General features: G+C 38.4%; 2 protein-coding genes across 3 annotated transcripts; one reads left to right on the forward strand and one right to left on the reverse strand.

Annotated features, from left to right (window-relative positions):
* Positions 1–357: 357 nt before the first annotated feature.
* On the reverse strand, positions 358–7,901 carry LOC148426530 (RUN domain-containing protein 3B-like). Its single transcript, XM_088411575.1, has 11 exons — positions 7,690–7,901; positions 6,939–7,054; positions 6,726–6,859; positions 5,802–5,887; positions 5,314–5,403; positions 4,269–4,349; positions 4,015–4,189; positions 2,361–2,518; positions 1,696–1,842; positions 721–824; positions 358–658 (listed from the first exon to the last, which is right to left on the reverse strand). The coding sequence occupies exons 1-11, from the start codon at positions 7,782–7,784 to the stop codon at positions 513–515; spliced, it is 1,332 nt and encodes a 443-aa protein (XP_088267701.1). The 5' UTR covers positions 7,785–7,901; the 3' UTR covers positions 358–512.
* A 4,241-nt stretch (positions 7,902–12,142) lies between these two features.
* Positions 12,143–26,183, forward strand: LOC148426531 (phosphatidylcholine translocator ABCB4-like). 2 transcript variants are annotated; one of them, XM_088410566.1, is made up of 28 exons: positions 12,143–12,274; positions 12,367–12,425; positions 12,518–12,599; positions 12,681–12,843; positions 12,922–12,964; positions 13,039–13,230; positions 14,479–14,650; positions 14,728–14,852; positions 15,507–15,678; positions 15,760–15,873; positions 16,986–17,096; positions 17,186–17,311; positions 17,426–17,629; positions 17,704–17,874; positions 18,435–18,596; positions 18,671–18,844; positions 18,939–19,085; positions 19,169–19,273; positions 19,405–19,482; positions 20,296–20,379; positions 20,454–20,657; positions 20,781–20,881; positions 20,954–21,094; positions 21,506–21,662; positions 21,742–21,939; positions 23,963–24,169; positions 24,370–24,516; positions 24,597–26,183. In XM_088410566.1, exons 2-28 carry the CDS (start codon positions 12,376–12,378, stop codon positions 24,801–24,803), a joined length of 3,837 nt encoding a protein of 1,278 aa, XP_088266692.1. In that variant the 5' UTR covers positions 12,143–12,274; positions 12,367–12,375; the 3' UTR covers positions 24,804–26,183. The 2 variants fall into 2 exon arrangements, with proteins under 2 accessions (XP_088266692.1, XP_088266691.1); XM_088410565.1 differs by having other exon boundaries at positions 12,681–12,964.
* The last annotated feature ends 1,099 nt before the right edge of the window (positions 26,184–27,282 follow it).

Genomic DNA, 27,282 nt, shown 5'->3' on the forward strand with positions numbered 1-27,282 from the left:
GATAAAAGGCCATATAACATTTGTATGTGTGCAAATGAATGAGAAACTCAAAGCAAACAGTTGAGCTCCACAGCCTGCAGGCCGGACTTTCACAGTCACCACAAGCCAAAATGAATTACAGTACTGCATTGCGCTCTAATAATTAAAGGGAACACACGTCTGAGTAAACTCAAGGCAGATTATCAATCATAACGGTCATGACCTGAGAACAAAATACAAAATTATACACGACACTAATACACAAAGGCACAGAAACACCTGAGAACTAAAAAAAAAAAAAAAAAAAAAAAGTCTCAAAACTGATGCGGTAATAAATTTGAAAAGTGCGCATACCTTCGGGAACAATTAGTGACAATGAAGAGACCAACTCTTTTAATGTTGGCACATGAAATAGGCTTTTCAATACAAAACATTCAAGTACTTCACCTGCGGTGAGCTCATTCAAACAGCATGCTAAAATAGTGTAAGCGCACACTAAAGCACGCCGACAAAATGGCTGGTTGAGTTGGGCCTTAAGTGGGAGTGAAGCCCGGGCTGCTAACCTCAGCGGCGGGACTGGCCAGACACTCGTTGGACCTCAGACTGGCCAGAGACCTGAAACTGTTTACGGAGGTCAGAGATCCGCACAATCCTCGAAGGGAAGGAGTCTGCTCTTTTCCTGCGGGGCGAAAAGAAATTTAAAAAGAGGAAGGTTTTACTGGCGATGTTTGGAAAGTGTACCTTGGCGGGGCCAGTGCGGTTTGGCGTCTAGCGTTAGGGTGCGTGACGGTTCGAGGGAAGTCTGGGATAGGCTCATGTCCGAAGGAAGGTTGCGGAGGCTCTTGCTACACAGCAAGCAAAGGATTGCACAATTCAAGAAAGTGAAAATGCAAAGTATTTTTGATCTATTTTCTCATATTTCAATGACGCCAGTTGATTTTAAAGTCCTCCTCGGATTAAAATTTGGACCAATATTTTTCCAAAAAAATGTGACTCAAGATGCTCCTTTACATAATATTCATCTATACACATATACAGGTCTCGAAATTGGCAAGTGAAGGGCCCAATCTTGTCAAGTATAGTTAAAATCAAACAATTTGCTTATAAATGGCGGCGTATTTTTTTAATTATTAAAAGGCATTCTCTTTTTCTAATTAAAAGGCATTCTCTGACAATAAAACGTCTTCAACTCATTTCGTCATTATTGCTTGGCACCAAATTGCCACTAGATGGTGCCAAAGCAATAATTTCAAATGAGGTCTTTGGGTTTGCGCACTAAACGGACATAATTCATCATTCATTACATTATCTTAATCCAAGCGTAACAAAACGTTTTCCTCCGAGGGCTGCATACACAAAGTAGAAAGACGTAAGGTCCAATTTTTTTTTTTTGCTTACCAAACGTAAATCAATCAAGCAAGCAATTACACTTGGTCTTTATAATGTAGTTATTAAAAAGAAAACTGATATGTCTGAGCCTTCTGTTCAAACGTCTAATGTTTCTGCTGATCAATCTTTATAACTTTTTAAATAGCATTGCGAGCCATGTCAAAATGTTTTTTTTTCCTCCCAAATTGCAGTTTTTGCAATCTAAAAATTAGAGCACATTCTACTCCAAAGCGATGTCAGTTTGAATATGACTAATTTTTCCTCTCTACCAGTTATAATATAGCTCCTTTAAAATAAATAAATGAATAAATAAATCCCTTGACATACTCCTCCCACTGTCCGGGGCTCTTTCTGTACAGCAGCGTGTCCAAGGCAACGGCGTTGGCATCCAAAGCGTCAGGAGATGGCCACTGATTGGTCAGGTGGGCTGTCAGCTCCTGTCGTGACCGCAAGTCATTGTTCTTCAACACTGTCCTGAACACACAAGATGAAAATCTTTCACCAGAGAAGTTTAGTAAATCGATATTTCAAACTCACACCACATGTACCGTAGTTCCTCATTACTTATTAAATAGCCTGTTGCTGGGCGACAAAATAAATACATTCAATTATCATTCAATAATCATTCACAGTCTACAAAGCAATGTGTCGCTGTTATTCTTAGATTGAGTGGGTTAAGCCTAATCAGTCTTTGATTTGCGCTTGAGTCCTATGACATTCGAATAAATGCGACCTCATTTGCATGTAATCACAGTGAGAGTGCTGCTTCAGCTCCAAGAGTCGTGACACATCTTCAATAGACGGATTTAGGCGCCTATATTGAATTCATTACCACACAAGAGAAAAGAGGGCTTTTTCCTAATTCAATCGCTTGAAATTGGAAACGTGGACACACGCACATGCACACGCGCACACACTCCACGGTGTGCTAAATGTCAAGCTCAAAGCAGCCAGCACAAGATGACTAGGCCACCCCACCTCCACAAACTCACAGTTGATCCTGCAGTTCCAAAATGATGAACTCCAGCTGCTCCTTCTCCAGCGAGTGTGACAGGTGCGTGTCCACCAGGCTCCGCTCCAGAGTTTTGTGGTGCGACGACGCTTCAGCCAGCTGTGCTTCGCGCAGACGTACCAGGTCCTCCAGGTAAGCCTGTCGTGAAAACCAGACAAGAAATCAGGATTTGCTTGCTTGCTGCAGTCGAGCGTGAAGAAAATGCAAAGGCAGGATTTTGCTTGACTCATGCTTATGCTCAGGTTGTGGATTTTTTTTTTTTTTGGAGGGGGGTCAATTGCTGCAAAATGGCATCTTGGTGTGGTGAGGAACTATGTTGAAGTAAATTGAGTGGCATTTAGACAAAAATAGTGCTTTTCCACCTTTTTTTTTGCATCTTGGTGCCAAGGGACAATGTTAAAGTAAATTGATGTATGGTACTGTATTTAGACAAAAGTAGTGCACAGGATGCAGAAGATTTTATCACTTGGAAATTCTTCTCCTTTGCCCATGGGATGTGTACAATGCTTTTTGAACTGTCATGACTTTCAGTTCACAGCCATTACTTTTCAAGAGTAAATTGCGTGGATTTTTTAGTTTAAGACCATTTGTTTTCGAAGGTGTTTATAAAATTTTGACTTACTCTAATATACTGTAATATTAACATAATGCTTTAGGATGTGGATGATGCTTTATGACCTGTAATGACGTTCATTTTAAAACGGTGTATATTTTTAGTTAATAGTGAGAATTTCTTTCACCTGTTAGTTAGTTTGGGAATTTGAATTGGAAGGTGTTTCCAAATGTTTGACTGCCATTGTAATATTAACTCATTCAATGCCAGGGACGTATTGTCACTTTTTTTTTTTTTTTTTTTAGGAGTCCAGTCTAGTCCCAGATACTTAACTCATTCATTGGCAAGGGTGTATTTTCATGTTTATTTAAGAGTCCAGACATTCAATCCCAGATACTTAAGTATCAAAGAAAGACTTAAGTATCTGAAAATTAACGTCCTTAACGTACTTAAGCATCAAACTAGCACTTAAATATCTGAAATTTAATGTCCAGACTCTTCAAAAATGTAAAACTACATCCCTGGCATTGAATGAGTTAAGTACCGATTGAATGTCTGGACTCTTGGAAAAAAAATAAAATAAATGTCACTGGCATTGAATGAGTTCAGTGATGGGATGTATTATGATGTGGATGATGCTTTATGACCCGCAAAGGCTTTCAGTTAAAAACTGAGTATTTTTTTTCATTTTTTTAGTTAATAGCGAGAGTTGTTTCGCGCTCTTAATTAGCTTGAAACCATTTAGATTGGAAGACGGATCCAAGTTTTCGAGTTTTACGGTATACACAATACATCAGTGATCTGTTTTGTGGTTGGTTTTGTGAAATTAAATAATACATGACTTTTTATATACATTTAAATGTACACAATCAGTTAAATAAATAACTGCCAGGTATTAGGGGGTCTAGGAATACCGTAGGTATGTAAAAGTGGCAGAAAAATCACAGATATGAACATTTTTTTCCAAAACGTATGCATGGCCAAACGGATGATCAGAGAGTGGCCATGGCCATCCCTGGCCACCTTTTAGCTCCGCCCCTGCAGCGCTAATGCATTTTTTTTCCTCTAAGTTGAAACGCACCTTCTGCTCCAGCGCCATGCGATATTTCAGTTCAAAGCGCTTGCACTTGCTGACTAAGTTGCTCTGCTCGGTGAAGATGGAGGCGGCCGTGGCCATCTTGTCCGGGGTGCTGTGCTCGCTGCCGCTGCTGCCTAAGGTGCGCATCTCCTCTTCGTCGCTGCTGATGCTCTCGCCGCTGCAATAGAGGGGAGCCGCGCCCGACACTTGGTCAGCACGCATTTTGCAAAGTTGCTCACCTGCGCTGATACACATACCTCTGAGTGAACTTTAAGTAAGGCGTGTAATCGATGACCGAGGGGCCGCTGGTGTCCAGACCTTCGCCTTTCAGGCAGAAACTACAGAGATAAGATGAGCGGGGGAGAACATCAGATTTTCTTTTTTTTTTTTTTTTTTAACAGCAGCTCCTCCCACTGTCTTGTCAGGCTGAGTAATCTAACACTGGATTTATTCATTCCTCTAATTATCTAATTCAGTGGTTCTCAAATGGGGGTAGCGGTACCCCTGGGGCTACTTGAAGGAACTCCAGGGGGTACTCGAGATTTTAAATCAAACATTATTATAATTATTGAGTTAAAACAAATTTTATGTTCAGTAGGTTATTGAATTTCATTATTTTTAAATCCCCCATACGAGAATAGTTTGACCCAACTTGTAAGTTGTCACCTCTCGTTACCTGTCAAGTTAATGATTTCTTTTTGTGAACACATATCTAATGTAATCCCAAAAGAGGACACTAAATTGAATATTTTTCTGTCGACAATATTTATTTATAATTATTTCTTTTGAGAAAAGGTCTCACACTCTATGTTGATTATGTGGACAAAAAATGGTAATTAAGTTAATTATTTATTTTTGTGAAAAGATGTCTACTGTAATCCCAAAAAATGGCACTTCAATATTTTTCCGTGGACAAATATTTATTTATAATTATGTATTTTGGAGAAAAGGTCCGACACTTTATGAAAATTGTGTGGAAAAATATTTATCAAAAATGATGTTTTTTATTCTTTTTTTTTTCTTTTTATATTAGATCTTTTCAAGAAATCACTTTGTATGTTCAAGAAATCACTTTATGTTGACTGTCTGTGGACCAATACAAATGAAGTTTGAAGAGTTCTATAATTTAATAAATCAAACACTGATGGCATGTTTTAAGTTTTTTTTTTTTTCTAAAAATGCTGTGCACTGGTTGAGCGGTGCTAGGATGAAAACAAATTTCACAGAGGGTACGTCAATGAAAAAACTTTGAGAATCACTGATCTAATTGACAGCAGTACTAAAGTAGAAAAGCATCAATACCTGAAGTCAATGGTGTTGAGTCCAATGAGCGTGTCTGCCAGAAGCCCCGCCTCCTCCCCCAGCATGATCGCCCCGTCCTCATAAAACCTCCTGCAAGCAGGTTTGCACATTATAGCTGCTTATTTCTAACAGCACAAACTGAGCTTTGAGTGGAGTGACCTCTATGCAACAATATTTGTGCGCTAAATTAGGTATGCTTACATGATTAAGAAGACATAAATAATAAACATTTTGTTTGATAGATAATAATAATCAGATCTCCACATGTCAAAACCAAAAAAAGTTAAATGAATACCTATATATATATATATATATATATATATATATATATATATATATACATACATATATATATATATATATATATATATATATATATATATATATATATATATATATATTATATATATATATATAAAACGCTTAATTGTACAGAGAATCCAGGAAAAAACTTGTGTTCCGTGAATTTATAAACTACAGACTCAAACCTGGTAGTTCTAATGTCCCTCAGAGCGGATGAAATGTATTCAGATAGTCTCTTTTCCATCAGAACCACTCGGATCCAAGCTCGACCCTAATGGGACAAAAAAAAAATGGGAGGGTTGGCTGTGCAAACCGACATATTCAGACAAACAAAAGTAGTTGAATGGATGAACAGTGAACAACGTGTATGTGTTGGGTTACTGTATTTCACTGTAATACGACGTTTTCAAATTGTTGACTCACAGATTTATTTCTCATGTGATCTCTCTGAAGCAAAATCAGTGACAAGTGTGGTCAGTCTCAAGACTTTGAATCATAGTTCCCTCTTTTTGTCTTAAATCCTGCCCTGAAATTTCCACTTTTATTTTGGCCACTGAGTCCACACGCTTCATTATATCATCCACAATTTACTGTATGCTGTTTCTGTCAATAGTTGTCATGATATGATACCATCATAAAATTTGTCAAGTCTTATTTTAAATGCCAATATCTACAGACTGGAGAGTGGAGATGATGAATATGTTTTAAGCAGCTGCCTTGATCACTCACAGATGGTATTTTTGTGTTTATATTGACCACTAAGTCAAAATGCACACGTCTCTGCTTTATTACTGATAAGCCCGCATTTGTATGGATTCATTTTGTTAAGTAATATTTTAAACCAAATGATAAATATCATAATAGTATCATAATCTGAATACTTATTTTTTTAACATTGATTTCCAACCTTGAGTCATTAGAGAACTCATGTGTGAGGTCTAACTCCATAGTATTATCAAACCAATGTTGCAGCTATTGTTTGTTTTATCAGGTGAAATTGGGTCAACCAAGCATTCCTTTGTGGCCTCTATTTACTTCTAAGTGGATAATGCAAAGTAGGCTAAAAATGCCTGATTATGGGCCCTTTAGGATTCAAAATTGACTCTCACCTTTGCTTTGGATGACCGAACATTCTCCATGCTTTCAATGCTTCGAATGCAATTGTGAGGGACTTTGCTGCTGGCGGCTTTGACAAAATCCCAGAAACTCCGAGAACTCTCATAGCCGAACCATGTTGTCTGACCTGAGAGAAAACCATACAGGAGATGTTTGCATTGTCACCTCATTTTGTGTGTGTTGTTTTTTTATTTTTATTTTTTAACCTTTCAACCGGTGGTTGAGGATATGCTCCAGGATGGACACAAAGTTGACTAACTCTGCAGAGGAGTCATCCATGCTCTCAAAACAGGAGCGGTCCAGCAGAGTCTTGACTGAAAACCTGGAGGAGTATGAAAAAAAAAAGAGATGTTGGCAGGGCACTCCAAATAAATTCACTTCAGTTTCCAATCCAAAAACATGCATGTTAGGTTGAATGAAGATTAGAATTCCCATTGGTGTGAATGTTTATTGACACAGTTACAGGAAATGAATGGAAGTTAGCGTTTGTCTCAATAACGCAGCTGGCCCGTCTTCTCATTTTGCAATAGGCAGACTGTCTAATCAGATTGTACCTAATTAGGCAGAAGGGAAATTCAATGAACTATTGTGTGTATGTCCAAGTTGTTTGTAGACCTCCATCAACTAAATGATCTGACTCCTTCTTTTTCGTTGCCTAGCAGCATTGTTTGCAATTCACACAAAAAAACACTCACAAATGTCACCTCATTTCCACCAGAATCTAGCACCAGCAGATGGGCTAGCAAAACATGATGTCTCAAGATCTTTTTTTAAGTGAATGAGAGAGCTGCCACAAAAGAAAAAAAAAAACATGCCAGCTGAAGGAAGCTTTAAAACAAATCGCCACATCCAGCTGCAATGGTGGCGGAAATAAGCGTCAAGCACAGGTGCTGTTTTGATTGCGATAAGATGACGATGGTAATGACAAGGAGGAGAATGGTCATGATGGGGACCTACCGGCACACGGTGAGAAGGTTCCTCCTCTCCACCGCCGCGCTCCTGCCCGCAGTCCGCTTGCGGCTGACGTGCTGCCCAGCGCCAAAAGACGCCATGGCCAGCACGAGGTCAGGCTGCCTGCCGGAGGCGGAGCGCACAACACGCAGCGGTCAAACAGTTATTCTCCTGCAGGAGAACTACTGAGATTGTCGACGTCACAATGCATGGATGGACGGGGGCTCGAACCGGAATTAGAATCAAGTTACAATAGAGGAGGAACGAGACCATTTCCGGTCAAGAATTTCGCTATCGAACCTCAGTGGAATAAAGTGTTATGTTCCGCTCTCTTCCCACTCCGACAGCACAATATAAGATGAACTTTAATTAATATATTGTCAAAGTTATATATTGCTTTGTCTTTTGTCTTGATGAGTCACTTTTTAATGATTGGACATTAAAGTCTTTTCAAATGCCGCCTTATTGTGAAGAGCACACTGTTCACGGAAAAGCAGAAGGCGTACCGACTACACTCACCATGCGGGCATAGACTTGTTGCAGAAGTTAACCATTGTGCAGTATTTTGACCATTAATAAGTCATTTCCTTCCACATCATTCCCGCAGTATTTTAGCCAAGGGCTGGCACGCTCCTGGTAGCGTGATAATTGGTTGTGCTATGTTGAACTTTGATACGTGGTCACCATCTGGGTGAAATTTCAGCTCCCTAGTGTCTTCTCTCAGTGATTTCCTGTTGATGTGAAAAACCATAATGTCTGGATAAAAACAGTGGCCAAAGTACCGCACATCGGCTAAAGTAAATTGTTTATTTTCTCTTAACTTGCATATTTATTCATGATCCTGAAACTGTCCAACTGGAATTCAGTGATCGCTGCGGACTGAACATGTCTCTCTTTATTAGAAAATTTATTTATAATATATATATATATATATATATATATATATATATATATATATATATATATATATATATATATATATATGAAATTTCTAATACATTAACCCCCCTGAAATGTATTATCACACACTAAATAATGAAATCAGACTTGGTGTCTGTTCTTCCTGTTGCAGTAGGCCAACCCCGATTGTATCTAATTAAGCAGGTTGGAGATGGACTTGGCTGCATAATGTGTGTGCCCAGTTTTGTAGACCTTTTACATCAACCAAATGGTCCGACTCCTTTTTCCGTTACCTAGTAGCAGTGTTTGCAATGCACAAAAACACACTTAACAAAATAAAGTAATCTTAATTTGTGACTGTTGGGCATATTATAATGAAGATGAGCAGTTGTGTCATATTTTTTACATTTTCTTTTTCAAGTTTGGCCAAGCTGAAACTGCAGACAGATGTCCCTTCACTTGTGACTGAAAAGATCTTGCAGAATGTCTTGCTCCATGAAATGTTGCGCCATACATGTATTAATCTTCCACCTACACATGCACACACATAGTTGAACAAATACACTGGAATCTGGCCGTGTTTCTCCCCCCCAGCTGCACTTTTGCCCTTTTAGGGCTGGAAACTTCATGTAACCTAGGGACCTCTGAACCAAATAAAAAGAGAAGGTTCAGAGAGACTGCTTCAGAGCGCAGCCGAATTGTATTTGTACAGTCCTTCTCCGTTCTCCTCGTGCATGAGCAGAAATTAATGCCTTTTCTCCTTCTCTGTTTATAGTTTTTCACAAATGGCTATTAGGTGAACCTGACACTAAGCCAACATGACACCTTCAGAAAAGTTAGCTAATTTCAAAACAATACTATACTAACTAAATGAAGCTTGAAAATCAACTTGTGTTAAGAGACATGACAACATGGTAGATGCAGATGAACTTAGGCGCTGTTATGGTTGCTGCATGATGATAGTTTATGATGGCTACCACTGCCAGTGAGCATGTTTCTCCTTCCACCGCCACGCTTCTGCCAGCCTGCCTGCAGGTGGTGGCGCTCACAACACGCGTCAGGCAAGTGTTAACTACACTCGCGTTGCCTACGTCACAAGCCATGCAGGGCTCGATCCGGAAGTAGTATCAAGTTACAATCCGGGGGAAACACGCCATTTCCGTTTAGGACTTTCAATATCAAGGGACAGGGGGTAAGATCTCTTTTTTCTCTTCCGCTACTCTGAAAACAGATGATTGGATTTAAAAAAAAAAAAACACTCAAAATCAAGAATGTTTAATTACTTTGGCTTTTGCATTTGTGAATATATTTTAATTGTCTTATTTGCACATTGACGTTTTGTCCCTCGTCACTTCATTGTGAAGAGCACATTGTAAAGGTTAAATACAGAAATAAGCCTACAAATTTAGATGTGATCATTATTCTATGACTTTCGACTGCAAAGTTTTTTAACGTTATCTCAGCTACTGTCCTCAAACGACTCGAGACGATGAGTAAATAGTGCGACACCTGTTGAAAGAAAAGAGAATCGTCTCAGATTGTATCAATTAGTTAAGAGGTAGCCAAATACAGTACATTGAAGATTAATAATTTAAACGGCACGATGCGGTATTTAATTTCAGCCCCTATATTTTGCCATGAATGGTTCTCGATTCACGACCATGTTTCGTGGGCGTCTTATCCCGAATGTACACGTAAAACTGAACTTATGCTTAACCGTGATTAATGCACGGGAAAAATGGGAAAAGGGAAAAAGCCTACATACGGGTTTAGGATGCAAATAAATACGAAGCAAGAAAGGCCACCAGGATGATAAGTTTTAAAAGACAAACAACGTGACAAAAAGCATAATTAAATCTATGGTGATGTACAATCAACTTGGCCACTTGAAATTGCTCCTTCATGCCATTATTTAGACACACTATGTTGTTGTAAAGCTAGGACCCACAACAAGAACGGAACACAAATGTACTTTTGTTGATAATAACATGATACAGTATGATCAAATTCATTCAACTGTCATTGACAATTGGAGAATTAACTGAGAGGGTCGGCAGTCAATGGATTAACCTGATGAACTTTCCATCGTCTTTGCATTAAGATCATGAACTATTCACCAACTATTATAAAAGATCCACTGTGTATACCAGCTGACCTTTGGTAAGAGGCGGCTGCATACACCACACTTAAAATATACACAAGGAACTATTGACGCCGTTTTGCAAAAAAAAAAAAAAAAATCATCACCTTTGCTGGTACAGAGTTGCGGTATCAAAGTGTTAAAATGGGCACAAATTAAAAGCCCCACCTTTGGCCATCATGTGGCTATTCAGAACTTTACAATGTAAAACAAATTTATGTGCACATGCACATGTCCCTCTTTAGACACCACACACTTCTCCATTTTATCGCTTTTGGTTCATGTTCACCTTTGTCCTTTATCTTGTGTAATCATGGAATTTATTGCTGCTGTTGGCATTATAGCATACGGTGAGAATAAGGATTAAAGTAGCAACTAGCAGGACACGACATGGATGTAGGAATGACATTTTATGTTTTAAATATCAGTAATCACAAAATTAAATAGCATACTTTGGTTCGTGGTGTTTCTCACATGTTTTTTTTCAACGATTTAAAGCCAAACACTATAATTAATATTAGAAAAAATTCAAAAATGTTGATTAACACCTATAAAAGACTGGGTGTGGAATACTATCAACAACAACAAAAAAGGATTGATTGTCGAAACACATCCACCAAAGTGTAACCATCCTGATGAGGTGTGTTAGTAAACTGTAAATGGGTAGGGAGGCCTTTATAAAAGGTTTCATAATGTTTAACAACATTAACAGTATATTACTTCTTTTTTTACGTGGAGTTTCGAACAAAATAAAAAGACCATCTCTGCGAAGTTACAATACAATACGATACGATACGAGCTACTTTTATTTTTCCTCTCGGGGAAATTTGTCTTGGACTCAGTTACAGTCTATTGTTTTCGAATTAACTTTTACATAACATAAGCTTGCATTTACCTCTTTACTTAGTTTACTGGCTTTAGTGGGTGCTGGATCTGCTTGCCCTGACACAGTTTCCGTTCCTACTGATCACATTTTGCCAACCCATGCTTACTCAAAAGTGCTTTTTCAGCCGTTTTTTTTCAGTCAAATTTGGAGAACATTTTTAAAGATTTTAAGGAAAATATGGGTACAGTGCAAAAAGGTGATGTGATTAACATTTATCAGCCCTAGATTTTGTCATTTTGCACCCTGTATTTCACGCATGGCTGTTACACTCTCGTCTCCAGTTGACTGAATGATAAATCAACCTTTTCTAATGATTCTGAATAAACATCCATTCCCATTTGGCACCACAGTCAAAACCACAATTTGTGAAATCAGATGGGGTTGGTTTGTAATGTCCAGAGAGCAGCTGTGTAATGTGGTTATTCTTGTGCACAGTCATTAGAGCCACGTGAGTGGGCTGGAACAGGACGGAAAAGGAGGCGTGGAAGGGGTGGGTGTCCACTGGCCGAGGTGTGAGTCTGTATGTTTGAGGTGGCCGTCTCTGTCAAACAGTAGAGCGCTTACCAAGGGTGTGGAAGGAGGACAACAGCGCAGGAGGAGTGGTGAAAATCTGCGTGTGATCACCAAGTCTGTCAAACATCGAAGCCCTGCGTGGAAGGACAACGGTGATGTTTACACTTCTCACTGGGTCATGGCTTTGGGACAGACAAATTTTGTGGGCAGCAAAATCAAACTGTACACTGTCTTTCTCTGACAGGAGCCAGACATGGCTGAAAAGGATAAGTTGGAGAAGAACCTAAAAGATGTTTATTTAAGGTAACATTTTGTGACTTCCTGGTGGAGATAATTGAGGTTGTATTTCAAACCATTTGAGAGAAATTAGGTTGACGGTTTAATATTTAACCTAGTGATCACAAAGATGAGGCGGGCAAAAGTAAAAAGAAGAAAGAAAAAAAAGAAAAGTTACCCATGGTTGGTGCCATTGAATTGGTAAGTTCTCTGCCTTTTATTTACCGTAACCTCCTGTCCATTATGCTCTCTGTCTTCTAAGAGCGTTTTTTTCCTGTATAGTTCAGGTTTGCGGATTCCAAAGACATTGCACTGCTGTTTTTTGGGACCTTGATGTCAATGATCCACGGGGTTGTGCTGCCTCTCATGTTGGTCATATTTGGAGATATGACGGACAGCCTTGTTTCGAATGCTGCATTAGATTATCTCAACATCAGCAACCCTAGTGAGTTCACAAACAGTCATAGTTACCTGGTTGTAACTGAAGACTATTGCAACACTTTTGTCTATTGTTTTTCTTCAGATTTCACTTTTCCAAACAACACCCTACAAGAAGAAATGACCGGGTAAGAGTACGATGACGCTTCATAATATTCACATGATAGTGTTCGATTTTTCATGTCTTTTTGTTTCATTCCAGTTTTGCCATCTACTACTCCATCCTAGGAGCCATTGTGCTGGTGGCTGCCTACATGCAGGTTGCTTTCTTTACGCTGTCAGCCGGACGACAGGTCAAGCGCATCCGGAAGTTTTTTTTCCACAGTATCATGCGACAGGACATCGGCTGGTTTGATGTCAATGAAACGGGAGAGCTCAACACTCGGCTTACAGAGTTAGTGACGTGCACTTTGCCTCTTTAATTAGACATTAATAATGACAATGAATATTTTAAAGTGTCAACCAAAGATGACCGGTGACAGGCTTTGTAAGGGGCTACTGTTTTGGGTAGCAACTTTTCATATAGGTTTAACAGTGAACTCAAGTAGGCCAGTGAGTAATGATTATTTCGATTAGACTTTGCGCAATCAGAATTTTGGGGGCTGACTACGATCGCCGATTAGTGAGTTACCCGATCACAGATCGGAAAAAAAGATGGGACGGTATGTCTATTTCAACAACTTGTTTATTGATGCATTTAAACAGGTATGTTGTTTAGAGAGTATCAACCGAAACAGTTATAGAATATGAATAAATAAAAGGCTCACTCAGGTCTGAAAGAAGCAACTTGAGATGCAACAACTTACTGTAAAAAATATTGTACTGTATTGCAATTAAATGACATGACAGAACTAGGAATTGCTGCACATAAAAATGAATGCTAAATGAAATCATTCCTAATACTCTCTAAAATGAATAGTTATTCAAGTGCAAATAAAAGGTGGAGCATTTCTGCAATATATTATTGCAGAACCCATCAATGACATCACTGACTACTCAGCAAATTATGGCTTTACAGCTGAGTGTCGATAATTCGATTGAGCTCCGTGTGTGGTCTAATTGTAATAATTGATTAATCTGTTACTTATATTGTCAATTAATTGAGCTCAGTGTGTAGTCTAATTGTAATAATTGATTAATCTGTTACTTATATTGTCAATTAATCGATTTAACATGTAAAAAAAAAGTATGAATCCCCATCCCTTCATTTAAAAACAGGACTTTTTTTTAAAATTGGCACTGAAGAAATACTTTTTTAGCTGTTGATTTGGTTTACAACAGAAACTGCAAAAAATATAGATCATTGTTTTCCAAAGTAAAAGCAGAGGTTTGCAAATGTCCTATTTTGATTGAACATAACAATACATAACATAACAATAAACAGAAGCTGAAATTCTAACCACAAGGACCATATTTGTTCCCTAAGCGTTTTACAAATAATAATCTATTATTTTGGTAATCCATTAGTTGTTGCACCTCTAAATTCAAGTGAAACCAATTGTGTCTATCAACATAATTATGGTAATACTGTTTCTTTTGATGATTAGAAAGGTCTTGACAATGCTGTGGCAGAAAAGAATTTTGCCTACTAACGGTTAGAGCGCTCAAGATAATTGATTGACATTTGTATTTTTACCAACAGCGACGTCTATAAGATCCAAGAGGGTATTGGGGACAAGGTGGCCATGTTGATCCAGTCCTGTGCCACCTTCATCACATCCGTCATCATCGGTTTAAGCAAAGGATGGAAGCTCACTCTCGTCATCCTGGCCATCAGCCCTTTGTTAGGTGTCATGGCTGGAATTTTCAGTAAGGTAAGCTTGTCTTTTAACTGCCACAATGAAAGCAAGCCTGTCCTTACTAAGCTCATACCTTTGGGCCTCTTGCCTAGGTGCTGGCATCATTCACTTCTAGAGAGCAGACTGCTTATGCCAAAGCGGGTGCTGTGGCAGAGGAGGTGCTGTCTGCCATCAGGACTGTGTTTGCCTTCAGTGGTCAGCAGAAAGAGATCCAGAGGTTTGTGCTATCATAAATCCTCATAAAATACCATATTTGAAGAGCTGTGTATTATATTGTTTTATTACCACCGGTTCTGCTGTACGTAGGTCACGTAGACCTCTGCGGTTCATGCTATATAGGAGTTTCTAATGTTCATTCCTACATCATGCAATCAGTAATAGGCAGCATTTATCTCAGTCTCGCATAAACTAGCCGGAAGCTAGAGAGCAGTCGGATTACTTTTCAGAGTCAGTTAAATTGACGTAAATGACTCTTGCACACTTTCAGGCTGACATTCTGACATGGTTGCTGTTCTTACTCATCACTTTTTAACAAAACACTTTGACTCAAATGTGTGTTCTGTTGGTGGGATGCCACTTTGTCTGATGACCAAAATATGCAGGAAGAGATTTGTGTAAAATCTCAGTTTTAATTGCGTGAGTTAATATAATATTGACTACAGTATTAAAAATAAATAAATTGTGGTAATTCTCTGTTAATTAGAGTTGTGTTATTTGAATTTATGTGCTTATACTTCATTTTTTTCAACCAGATAAGACAAAGACTGTTGCAAATTTGTGTATTGTCCTACCTCTAAAATTGGATTGCCTTTAAACCTGTAAACCAGATAGTGAATTTCCATATTCATTTTGTTTATGCGCTGTTTTACAGGTATCATAAGAACTTGGAGGATGCCAAAAACGTAGGAATAAAAAAGGCAATAAGTTCCAACATTGCCATGGGCGTCACCTTCTTATTGATCTATCTGTCTTATGCTCTGGCCTTCTGGTACGGAAGCACGCTCATTTTGAGTAAAGAATACTCCATCGGGATTGTACTGACAGTAAGGAGAAGACCTTAAATGTCAAACCGACGATCCATTTAATCAAAGTCAGAAGCTAACAGAGAATATTTCTATCTCCAGGTTTTATTTGCCGTGCTCATTGGAGCGTTCGCCTTGGGGCAGACCTCACCTAACGTCCAGTCCTTTTCCAGTGCCCGAGGAGCTGCACATAAAGTTTATAGCATTATTGACAATGTAAGGAAATCTGCATTTTCTCCTTTCCTTGACATGTACAGAAACCTGTCCTGTCAGGCTGCTGTCGGTTTATATTAGTGAATGTACACTCCAGGATACAGCTTAGATACAGCCGTCAACCTGGAGATGCGAATGACAGGTTGGAATTTGCTCTCATTGGAGCACACACTGTTTGACTGCAATTCTTTTGTGATCTACAATACTAAACCGACTTCTCGTCGGACTCCAAAATATAGTATTCACTAGGGCTGGACAATAAATCGAATTAATTAGATTAATTTGACATTTTAAAAAAGAGCTCAATCGGGAAATCGAGGTTTTGAGCAAGCGGTTCGAAGTATGTCTTGGGACCATGTTGTCAGCATCCGAAGTATCCACACAAAGACAGAAGAAACGGTGTTTCGTTCACCTTGTCAACTGCTTATGATGTTCTTGTTTGCTAACAGGAAAGGCAGACATTTGTTTGTATAATTTGCTCGTGCTCAAGCTGAAGGCAGGTTAGTCGCTTTCTGGACTCACAATTTAATCAACCAAAAAAGGAATAGTTTAACACTCTTAGGACTGCCTCTCATTTGAACAAAATTTCATGCTGACATGAGCTTATGAATGAAATAAATGATGACAGAGTGTTTTTATTTTATTTTTTTTTTTACATATTTTTAATTTTTGAATCGTTTTTTAAAATTATTCTTCTATTTTAATTTTTGTAGATTTTTTGCATTGAATTTTACATTTATTTAATGTAGGTTTTTAAAAATTGTAATCTATTTGTATTTATTTGTATTAATTTAATACTCACTTTTATTCTTTTTTTTAATTTTGGAAGTAGTTTAGAAATAGAAGTAGCTTGGTACCAGCCCACTATGTTTTCTTTAATCCATGCTTAGAAACTTAAAACAACCTCAGACAACAATGAAACTTGTTTATGTGACCGTATCCTGAGCAAATCCGCTCGGTGCATAAACAAACAAGCTTTGTTCAAAACTCTGTGCACCCTGCAGAGCAGACGGTCTTCCTCAAATTGTCCATTTAGCCTTTGATAAGCCACAGGTCATGATCATACATCCAACCACCACTGCGCCCAAATCTAAATGTTTCATTTTACTTTACAGATACCAAGCATCGACAGCTTTTCAGAAAGCGGCTTCAAGCCTGACTCGATCAGTGGAAACATAGAATTCAAGAACATTCAATTTAACTACCCGTCAAGGCCAGATGTCAAAGTAAGCTACCACTACATACTGTTTAACTTCGTAGCAGATACACCCAGCTATGTATTCAGACTGTTTTCCATAACGATCATCACTTGAAGGTATTAAACAACATGTCCCTGAGTGTAAAGAGTGGACAGACAATGGCTTTAGTTGGAAGCAGCGGCTGTGGGAAAAGCACCACCATCCAGCTGTTGCAAAGGTTCTATGATCCACAGGGGGGATCGGTACGTGCATTTTGAAACACTCGCACTCAAAACATTGACTAAACGCAATACTGCTGAATCACCAAAGCATCCACTCTAGAACACTGAAGAGTCCATTTTTTTCCCTCTTTGTAGGTGTCTATTGATGGTCACGACATCCGTTCTCTCAATATTAAACACTTGCGAAAAATGATTGGCGTGGTGAGTCAAGAGCCGGTCCTTTTTGCCACCACCATAGCCGAGAACATCCGATATGGCCGAACAGATGTGACGCAGCAGGAGATTGAGCAAGCCGCCAAGGAGGCCAATGCTTACGACTTCATCATGAACCTTCCCGATGTATGACTATATTCATGACTTCACCTTGAAAATGGATTTGCTTTTGCCAATGATGCCATTTTGTTGCTGAGCAGAAGTTTGAGACGCTGGTTGGGGACAGAGGAACTCAGATGAGTGGAGGACAAAAGCAAAGGATCGCAATTGCCCGGGCGCTAGTCCGTAACCCCAAAATCCTTCTGCTGGACGAAGCCACGTCTGCTCTTGATGCTGAGAGTGAGACAATTGTGCAGGCGGCACTCGACAAGGTACAAACTCACACACTGGAGCATTGCTTCTCGATGACACTTTTTCAAATCTTTGGGTTTCATTGACCAGTGTCAATGTAAACAACCATCGTGTAAACTGAACCAAAGAGAGCTCAGATGCTTGTTGTTAAGGCAACCGGAAAGGTCCAAAGCAACCTTAAAAGACTGGATAGACGGATTAAATTAAGATGCCCTTTGTCACTAATTTATGGACAGATTTCCTCAGCGTGGTATGGTGGCCAGAGAATCTCATCTTTACAGATGACACGAACTGTGAGCTGCAAGAATAAGTTACTAGAAAAGGACTGAAATTTCCCTTCAGGTCAGGAGTGAAGCCCTATCTCGTAGGTAGATTTTTTTGAAGTATCTCAGGGTCTTTTCACAAACGTATAATGAAGTTCAAGATCAATTAGAGACCCCAACTCACCCTTAACTTATTCAATCCCAAAGATATTTGAACATTTTATTCAAGAGTCCAGACATTTAACATGAGTTGAAGTGTTACGCTGTTACCATACATAAACTTCTCTCAAGATCAAACCTTGCGATTATTTCTGCAGGTTAGACTGGGTCGCACCACCTTAATTGTGGCCCATCGCCTCTCAACCATTAGAAACGCCGATATCATCGCTGGCTTCCAAAATGGAACGATTGTTGAAATTGGGACTCATAGCCAACTGATGGAAAAACAAGGCGTATACCATACTCTAGTCACTATGCAGGTAACACTAACACTAAAGTAGGGGAGGGGGTGGATCTCTATGATCAGAACAATCAGTTTTGCTATTTCTTGCAGACATTTCATCAAACTAATAATGAGGATGAGGGTGAAGAGCAAGTTGAAAAAAGCCCACTTGTCAAAAGCATTTCTGAGTCCCCTCCACTAAGAAGGAGGTCTACAAAAAGTTCTTCATTTGTTCGTTCAGAAGGAAAAAAAGAAGAGAAAAATGATAAAGATACAAATGAAGAGGTAAGATTGATCATGATCATGATTTTTTTGGGGTTTTTTTTTTTGGTCAAGAAAAGGAAGACATAATACAGCTCTTTTTCCTTATTTACCGCAGGATGAAAACGTTCCTCCCGTGTCGTTTCTCAAAGTGTTTCGCTTCAACCTTTCTGAGTGGCCCTATATTCTCGTCGGAACAATCTGTGCTGCGATTAATGGTGCAATGCAGCCTCTGTTTGCTGTCATTTTCTCTAAGATTATCACTGTAAGACTTTTTTTTTCCACATCTTATTTTTTCACTTTAAAATGGGGGTTTTCCAACATTGTTCTCTGTTTTATAACTTTCAGGTATTTGCTGAGCCCGATGAAAAAATTGTTCAACAGAAATCTGTATTCTTCTCCCTTATGTTTGCCGTTATTGGCGCCGTATCTTTTTTCACCATGTTTTTCCAGGTGCGCATCATGTTTTTCAGCGTATGTAGGAAAATTATTTTGAGTCATGAGACTAGAATATTATTCAATTCAATGTCCTCAATCACCTTCAATTAGTATGATAGTCAATTCACCTGATTATTTTGTGACAGGGTTTCTGTTTTGGTAAGTCCGGAGAGCTCCTGACTATGAAACTGAGACTTGCAGCTTTCAAGGCCATGATGAGGCAGGTAAATGGAACAATTCATTATTGTTCAAGATTTTGTTACAATTCCGACTACATTAGACATCTTCAGTGCTTGATCGCTACAGAACAGGTTACCATTTAACTCATTCGATCTCAATCAAGTATTTATACATCTTTACATAGGCCAAGCATTCCATTCCAGATACTCTCGTTGTCTGTATTAACATTTTTTTTAATATAGTGGTGAATGAATGTCTGAATAATCTAGCATTAAATGAATTCATGACTAATATGTAGGTATACAAAAAACTGTGGAAACGCTTATCATTTCAAATAAAAAAACTGAGTAACATGGTTATAGCACGCATTTTGTTTCTATATTAACAGAGACACATTCATGTCATTTCCTTAAACATGAAATTCTCAACACTGTTGACTTCTCGTGGACCACTTGATTGCACCATAAAGCAAATGAACCAGTATGAAACATCAACTCATGTGTAAACCAATTGGCTGTAAAGCTTCTTTGTCTCATGAAGCTTCATTTGGCCATCGCTAGCATAGAGGCTGAGGACACAAATACAGGAAAGCTAGGCTTAAACAGGAACAATTCAGGTCCAAACCACAGTTCACAGAGATAAAACAAGCATGCAGAAGTGGTAAATTCCCACCTGCATTTCTAATAATGATTTTGAAAGTTATTAGACGAAAAGTCACATTAAAATCTTTAGCCCAGCTTGATACTTTGTCGGCTCCAATAAGTAAACCTCAATGACAAAATTAGAGAGAAAAGAATGAGCTGTCAGTTTTTCTAGAAAAAAATCATTTCCTTTAAACAGATTTTTGTTTTTTTTAGGACCTAGGTTGGTTTGATGACCACAAAAACAGTGTTGGCGCACTCACAACAAGGCTGGCCACAGATGCCGCTCAAGTACAAGGGGTAAGGCATTCTACTATGGACACATACCTGCTATCATTTTCCCGTAGTTGTCATCACTTTTCCCTTTTACTTAGGCTACAGGAGTACGTCTTGCTACTCTGGTCCAGAATGTGGCCAATATGGGTACCGGTCTGATTCTAGCCTTTGTGTATGGCTGGGAGCTGACCTTGCTCATACTGTCAGTGGTTCCCGTCATTGCAGTGGCGGGAACCGTGCAGATGCAGTTGCTAGCTGGCCAAGCTGCTCAGGACAAGAAGGAGCTGGAGAAGGCTGGAAAGGTAAACGTTTGATATGATTACGGCTTTTGTCCCACCCAACACTAAATCAGCTGGAGTTCTTTTTAGATGTGAGCTATTCATGCATATGAATTCTATTTTTCCTTTTTTATGCCGTCCTCTCAGATTGCCACAGAAGCCATCGAGAACATTCGTACTGTTGCATCGCTGACCAGAGAACCCAAATTTGAGTCTCTCTATCACGAAAACCTCATTGTTCCATACAGGTACAAAAGACTTTTTTTTAAGTGTAATTTATAGATATTGGGCTAATTAATTTTGTGTTTCCCTAATTGCAGGAACTCCCAGAAAAAGGCCCATGTGTATGGTTTTACATTTGCATTTTCTCAGGCTATGATTTACTTTGCTTACGCGGGATGTTTCCGTTTTGGAGCTTGGCTCATTGACCAAAAACGAATGGATGCTGAAGGAGTATTCCTGTGAGTGTCTTTTTTGCACCATAGATAAGTTCAACATTCACATGTTTTGTACTTTGACATAAGATAAAGTAGAAAAAAAATCCAGTGGATAATTATATGTGGTCTATATACTTAAATCATTGACCACGAGTTGAAAGCACGTGTAGGGCAATTGTGTATGTAATCACGTTCCAAAATACTGTATTGGCTTTATGGTCACATGCAAGAAGTGTGCACGTGGGAGGAGCTCCTCCTTCCATATTACAACTTTCACACAGAATTCAAAGTTCATCACGTTGAGCTTCGACAGTAGCTAAAAAAATGAAGTATTTAATGATCTTAAATGAAATGAAAAAATTCTGCCTGAAAAAAAATATTCAACCGCAGCTTCTCACAATAAATTAACTCCTATCAAAATATTCTCTTGCCCAGAGTTATTTCAGCAGTTCTGTATGGCGCCATGGCTCTCGGAGAAGCCAATTCCTTCACTCCAAACTACGCAAAGGCCAAAATGTCCGCCGCGCATCTTGTTAAACTTTTGAACACAGAGCCTGCTATTGATAATCTGTCAGACAATGGAGAGTCACTGGTATGCAACACAAAGTCTTACATATTTGCTATTTTTAACGTTAATGAATAATCCTTTTCCTCTCTGTCTTTGTTTGCAGGACAAATTTGAAGGCAATGTTCGCTTTGAGGATGTTAAATTTAACTACCCGTCCCGTCCTGATGTCCCCATCCTGCGAGGGCTGAATCTGAAAGTGAGCAAGGGAGAGACGCTGGCCCTGGTAGGAAGCAGCGGCTGTGGAAAAAGCACCACTATTCAACTTCTGGAGAGGTTCTACGACGCCACACAAGGGAACGTGGTAAGAAATAGGGCTATTTTTCATTTTTATCCATTTTAATTGAAGAAACAAACAAAATCCTGCACTAGAATTTTGCACCACATGATATCCTGCACTACATTATGAGCACCATTGTCTCTGTTTGTTGTTTATTGCTATTTATTTATTTTTTTATTGCTATTTATTTATTGCTCGATTATGAAATGTAGTCTGCTGCTTGGGAAATGAACAGAATAAGAATTTCATTGTGTGGTACAACTATACATGACAATAAATCTCTTGAATCTTGAAAGAAACCCAGCAAACATTTATTTAATTAAATACTTAAATAAATACATTTATTAAAATTAAATACTGTGGAAAATATTCCGGCAAAAATAATAAAGACCGAAATCCGGTTTAATGTAAACTTAACATTAATGGCAGGTGAATCAATCTGATAACTATATGATTATAGTACAATTGATAGCTCTCAAAATACATTCTTCTTCTTGGTCTTGACTGAAAATGATATCACCAGTGCTCAAAGCCTGTTTAACAGCCAATCATGGCTCACCAGTTGGTCATGTGACATTCATAAGCTGAACCATGATTGATTGGTTGTTACCTGAGCTTTCAGCACGTGATTTCATGTTTGAGTCGACTGCAAGTGAAAAAAAGTTGTAAAAAAAAAAAGTACCCAGTATTAATTGAACATAAAAAATAATTTAGTTATCAAATTAACACATTCAATCCAAAGATGTACATTTCCCAAGTATGTTTTTTTAATATAATTTGCTTGAATATGATGAGCTCATCAGCAAGCGTTGTGCAAGCTTGATAACGATGCTTATTATTTGAATCAGGTGTGTTGAAAATCAGATCAAAAACTGAAGAACTGGAGTTCTCTACACGTTATAGAAAAAATATGAACTTTTTAAAGCTAAAAATGGCTCTGAATAAGCAAACCATCCCTTTAAATGGCATAATCAAATAGTTAGTAGCTATTGTAAACGTGTCATGTAAAGGACCCATCCAATTTTCTGCCATTTTTGCAAACTCTCAATCACAATTCAGCTCATTTTCAAAATTTTAATTTTTAAAATGAATCAAATTAATTTGATTTGTTGCCCAGGAAGAAATACGCTCTCAATTAAATCCTGCCTCACTTATGGTTGGGGTTTTGTAGCTGTAGCTGTAGTTCCTCTGCCAAGACCTTGGACCATAATATTTACTTAAATTTTGTTTCTGGGTTCATCCTGATAGAATTACTGCTGCTGCTGAGAGACAAAACACTGCACATACCACTTGCTCGCGCCTTCTTAATTTCAAGGCCTTCATGGGAACAAAATTTCAGTGCTCAGATTTGCCTAACAACACTTTACAAAACTGAACATGCCCAGAGAATTTGGGTCTGGCTTGCAAGTTGTTATTGGCATTTGAACCAAACAATTGGCCTTATATGAGAATAAAATTTGCGATAGTTTCTAGTTACTTAATAGTTTAGTGTGGTTAAATTTTAATTTACTGGTGATTAGTGTCTATTCATCAAATATCCCCAATCCAATTACAAATGATGTCCACATTACTTCAGCCTTTTATGAGCGACATAACTTTAAACTCTGTTTTTGACATGAGGGCAATTCCCTGCCAAATCACCTAAAAATAAAAAAAAATCTGAACATTTGAACCACGCCAAGTTTGATTTCGATGAAAGTGGTGTTCTTGTTGGTGGTAGGAACACTAAAGCAAAATATTTTAGGTAAATCGGAGCAGTGGTTTGGGAGCTATGGCCGAATTTTTTACATGTTTGTTTTTGCAAAAAGTGGCATGGCCGCCTGCCTTCAAACCATTATAAGATATCATTATGTATCTTTGGAAGATTTGGTGCATATTTTAGTACCTAGACCTTTTGATAAATAATTTGACTTGCAATTTATCAACGTGATCCTATCAACAAACAAAGTTTCATCAAAATCTAAACCACCTTGGTTAAACTCATCAGGTGATTTGCCCCCTCAATCGTTTGATCCACATCTTTTGTTTTGTTTGTTTTTTCTTCCAGGTGATTGATTCCAAGAGTGTGAAGGAGCTGAACATTCATTGGCTGAGGTCTCAGATAGGCATCGTGTCCCAGGAGCCTGTGCTGTTTGACTGTAGCTTGGCTGAAAACATCGCCTACGGAGACAACAGTCGCACTGTAACTATGGCGGAAATTAAAGCAGCTGCTGAGGCCGCCAACATTCACAGCTTCATAGAAAAATTGCCAAAGGTAAAAACACCCATCGAAACCCATACTGTCATATTGTCCTCATTTAACCATTCAGACAGTTCTATTAGATTTCGCCACAGTTTTCAGAAAATACAACCAAGTATTTTTCTCAAGCCAATGCCTTGAAGTTATCATAGAAGGCAATTTTTGTCCCATTGTCAAGTCTTATGCACTGACTTTGACTTTGTTTCCTCGAGCAGAAGTATGACACTCAGGCAGGCGACAAGGGGACCCAACTGTCAGGTGGTCAGAAGCAGCGAATAGCCATAGCCCGCGCCATCCTCCGTAACCCCAAACTCCTGCTTCTGGATGAGGCCACGTCTGCGCTCGACACTGAGAGCGAAAAGGTGCGCGATTACTCCATATATGGCTGTCTGGTCTTGCGTGAATCCATTTTGATTTTTAGCGTAAACTGTGTTTGATCCAGGTGGTGCAAGAGGCATTGGACAAAGCTAGCCAGGGCAGGACATGTATCGTCGTAGCCCACCGTTTGTCCACCATCCAAAACGCAGACCGCATCGCTGTCTTTCAGGGAGGTGTGGTGGTTGAACAAGGGACACACCAGCAGCTGCTAACCAAAAAGGGTGTCTATCACATGCTGGTCACCACTCAGATGGGCCATGGGAGGGAATGAGTAAATCACTAATTTTACTAATAGAAATGTGGTATTCTGTTAGTAAAATTATGAGTGATTTAGATGTACTACCTCAGTATTGGCATGAGTGCTGACTGAGTTCTTTGACTCACACTCATTTATTCTGAACACAAGTTGCCTAAATTTCTTTCAACTTATTTACTAATATATCAATATCAAATATTAGGTTGTTGGAATAGTCCTCCAAAAAAGAATGTATGATTTATTTATTTTTTTACCCTTTATCTTTTGAAATGCTGCACTGCCAGTCTCATTTGTATTTTGTTTGTGTTGTGAGCACCAAGCACTTGAGATAACTAACATTAACAAGACACTGTATTACATCTGTCACTGAAAATGTGCTACTGTAATAGATGAGACAAAATACATATGGGTCATTCCATGCCAAAACACCCAAAAAAAATATGAGGTTTTTAACAGAACCGATTTTAATTTGAATAAACTATGTGTACCTGTATGATAGTGATGATGCAACACTAAATGTCAAATTTGAGTTTTTTTGGCAAAAAGGGGCATGACCACTTTCCTTTGAAACCTTATATCTCAGGAACTACTGGGCCATGGTCACAAAACAGGTATCACCGTAAAGGAACTGCAACAAGGAGTCCAAATCTGCAACGGCAGACCGTAGATCCAAAACTGCTTCTCTGACTGAACTAAACTTTTAGATTTAGTGTTGCACCATCCTAATAAGAACACCAACTTTCATTAAAATCAAAATCGGCTTCGCTAAATCCACCAGGTAATTTGGTTTGGAATTGCCCATGATTTGAATGTAGTATTTTTTTAAGATTGTGTGAGAAATGTGAGACAAAAATTAACGTCTTTGTTAATGAGGAATGTAATTGAAATATGTGTGATTATTTTTTTATGTTTTTAATTGAGTTCACACTTGTGCTTGATTCAAGCAGGTTTTGGAGAAAATAAAACTTTGAGTTGTCATTATGTTTCGTGCAGAGTAGGGAATGTAACTAAAGTAAGAGTTGAATTCATATTACAGGATAAGTCATTCAATACATGTGGGTTGTGTTGGATTTTCACGACTAGCTACAAGAGGCACCAGAGTCAATATATCAGGATATGCAGTTCTATAGGCAGAAGTTAACCACTTTTACACAGTGATATATCAGCAACTACAGGTTGAGTCTTCCATTTCAAAGACTTTTAAAACCTGTCCTAAAATTTATTTTTGTGGCTTCCAAATAGGTATTAAACTTTGCACTTATGTTTTATTGTTTTTATTTTGTTTTATTGTTTTATATTTTATGCTAGAGCATTTTTGTATATCTGTGTACAGCACTTTGTTCTAGTAATGATTGTTTTTATTTGCTTTATAAATAAAAATGGATTCACCTGAAATGACTCACATTCACAAACAAATGTCTACATAATTGTGGATTTGTACTGCCTTCAAACTGGCCAAATGGTTATAAAATAGAATTCTTACATTTATTTAATTTTGTAAAAATATGTACCGGTAACCTTTTTTTCTGGATTTTGGACATATGTGAGAAAGGGTGGGTTACAGATCGTTTTCTAACCTGTTTGAACACTATTAATTAAATAGAGTAAACAGTCACAGTGCATTTCACTTATTAGTATCCACAATACGTGGGGAAATATTGAAGTGCAAGAAAAAAATCTTACCCAGTCTGTGATGTCATGTAAGTGCCTGTTTATATTACAACTTCAGTCAACCATCAACCTCTTTGGCCTTTTTCTTAGCTCGTATTCATTTCCATCGCAGGAATTGCCTGACAAGGAGAAGTTAGATATTATTATTATTTAGTATTATCATTATTATTTAATAACATTCGTTATGAATGAGCTTTTGCAATAACCACATACAGTATTACGCCGGTGCTTCTCAATTACATTATGCCAACATAGTAAGGTGAAGAAAGTCGAGACTTCTAGGAAGTAACAGTAAAATGTTATCAGAAAAACAAATGTAGTATAGATATGGAGAAAATCCATTTGAATCTAGAAATTAAGTATTTGTGTTACTACTTCCCAGCAATGAACTTTACTGAAGCATTTTATTAGATCGTTAATGTGAAGGCATGAAAAAAAGTTAGATTTTTAAGTCAAATGTACCGTTACAAGTGCATTTGACGCATTAAGCGGGGTTTTAGATTTCTTGCTAAACAACGACATCCTCAGGCTTTACACGTAATTGCAACATTGATAGACTACTCGCGCCCGGTAGTCGTCATCATATGTGCAGCTGATGTATTATTTTTCCTGTCTATTTCTGCTTCTCTTGTCTGTGTCTGTTCTCAAACCAAGAGCTGCTTTGAGCAGTCCTCGTTTGTCAAATGCCTCTCAGATATGACAGGAATACTGTAAATAAGCTACACTCGAGGAAGGGGTGTAGTCCAAACTCCGACAGGGAAACTTACACTCTTTGAACGGTGGTCAGAGATGCGAAGTAAAAAAAAAGGACCACAAATTCTTA

The sequence above is a fragment of the Hippichthys cyanospilos genome, chromosome 3 (genome assembly GCF_059441005.1).
Source record: "Hippichthys cyanospilos isolate Australia breed blue-spotted pipefish chromosome 3, RoL_Hcya_1.0, whole genome shotgun sequence".
In the NCBI taxonomy this organism is placed as follows: Eukaryota; Metazoa; Chordata; class Actinopteri; order Syngnathiformes; family Syngnathidae; genus Hippichthys; species Hippichthys cyanospilos.

What these genes read in the sequence shown, in the direction of transcription:
- LOC148426530 (XM_088411575.1), bottom strand. Translation starts at nt 7,784, where the DNA reads ATGGCGTCTTTTGGCGCTGGGCAGCACGTCAGCCGCAAGCGGACTGCG. An exon ending in AGGGACATTAGAACTACCAG is followed by an intron (nt 5,404 to 5,801) that starts GTTTGAGTCTGT and finishes ACCTGCTTGCAG; the next exon opens with GAGGTTTTATGAGGACGGGG. An exon ending in ACCGCACTGGCCCCGCCAAG is followed by an intron (nt 659 to 720) that starts GTACACTTTCCA and finishes TTCGCCCCGCAG; the next exon opens with GAAAAGAGCAGACTCCTTCC.
- LOC148426531 (XM_088410565.1), top strand. Translation starts at nt 12,376, where the DNA reads ATGGCTGAAAAGGATAAGTTGGAGAAGAACCTAAAAGATGTTTATTTA. An exon ending in TCATCATGAACCTTCCCGAT is followed by an intron (nt 17,630 to 17,703) that starts GTATGACTATAT and finishes GTTGCTGAGCAG; the next exon opens with AAGTTTGAGACGCTGGTTGG. An exon ending in TCAAGGCCATGATGAGGCAG is followed by an intron (nt 19,483 to 20,295) that starts GTAAATGGAACA and finishes TGTTTTTTTTAG; the next exon opens with GACCTAGGTTGGTTTGATGA.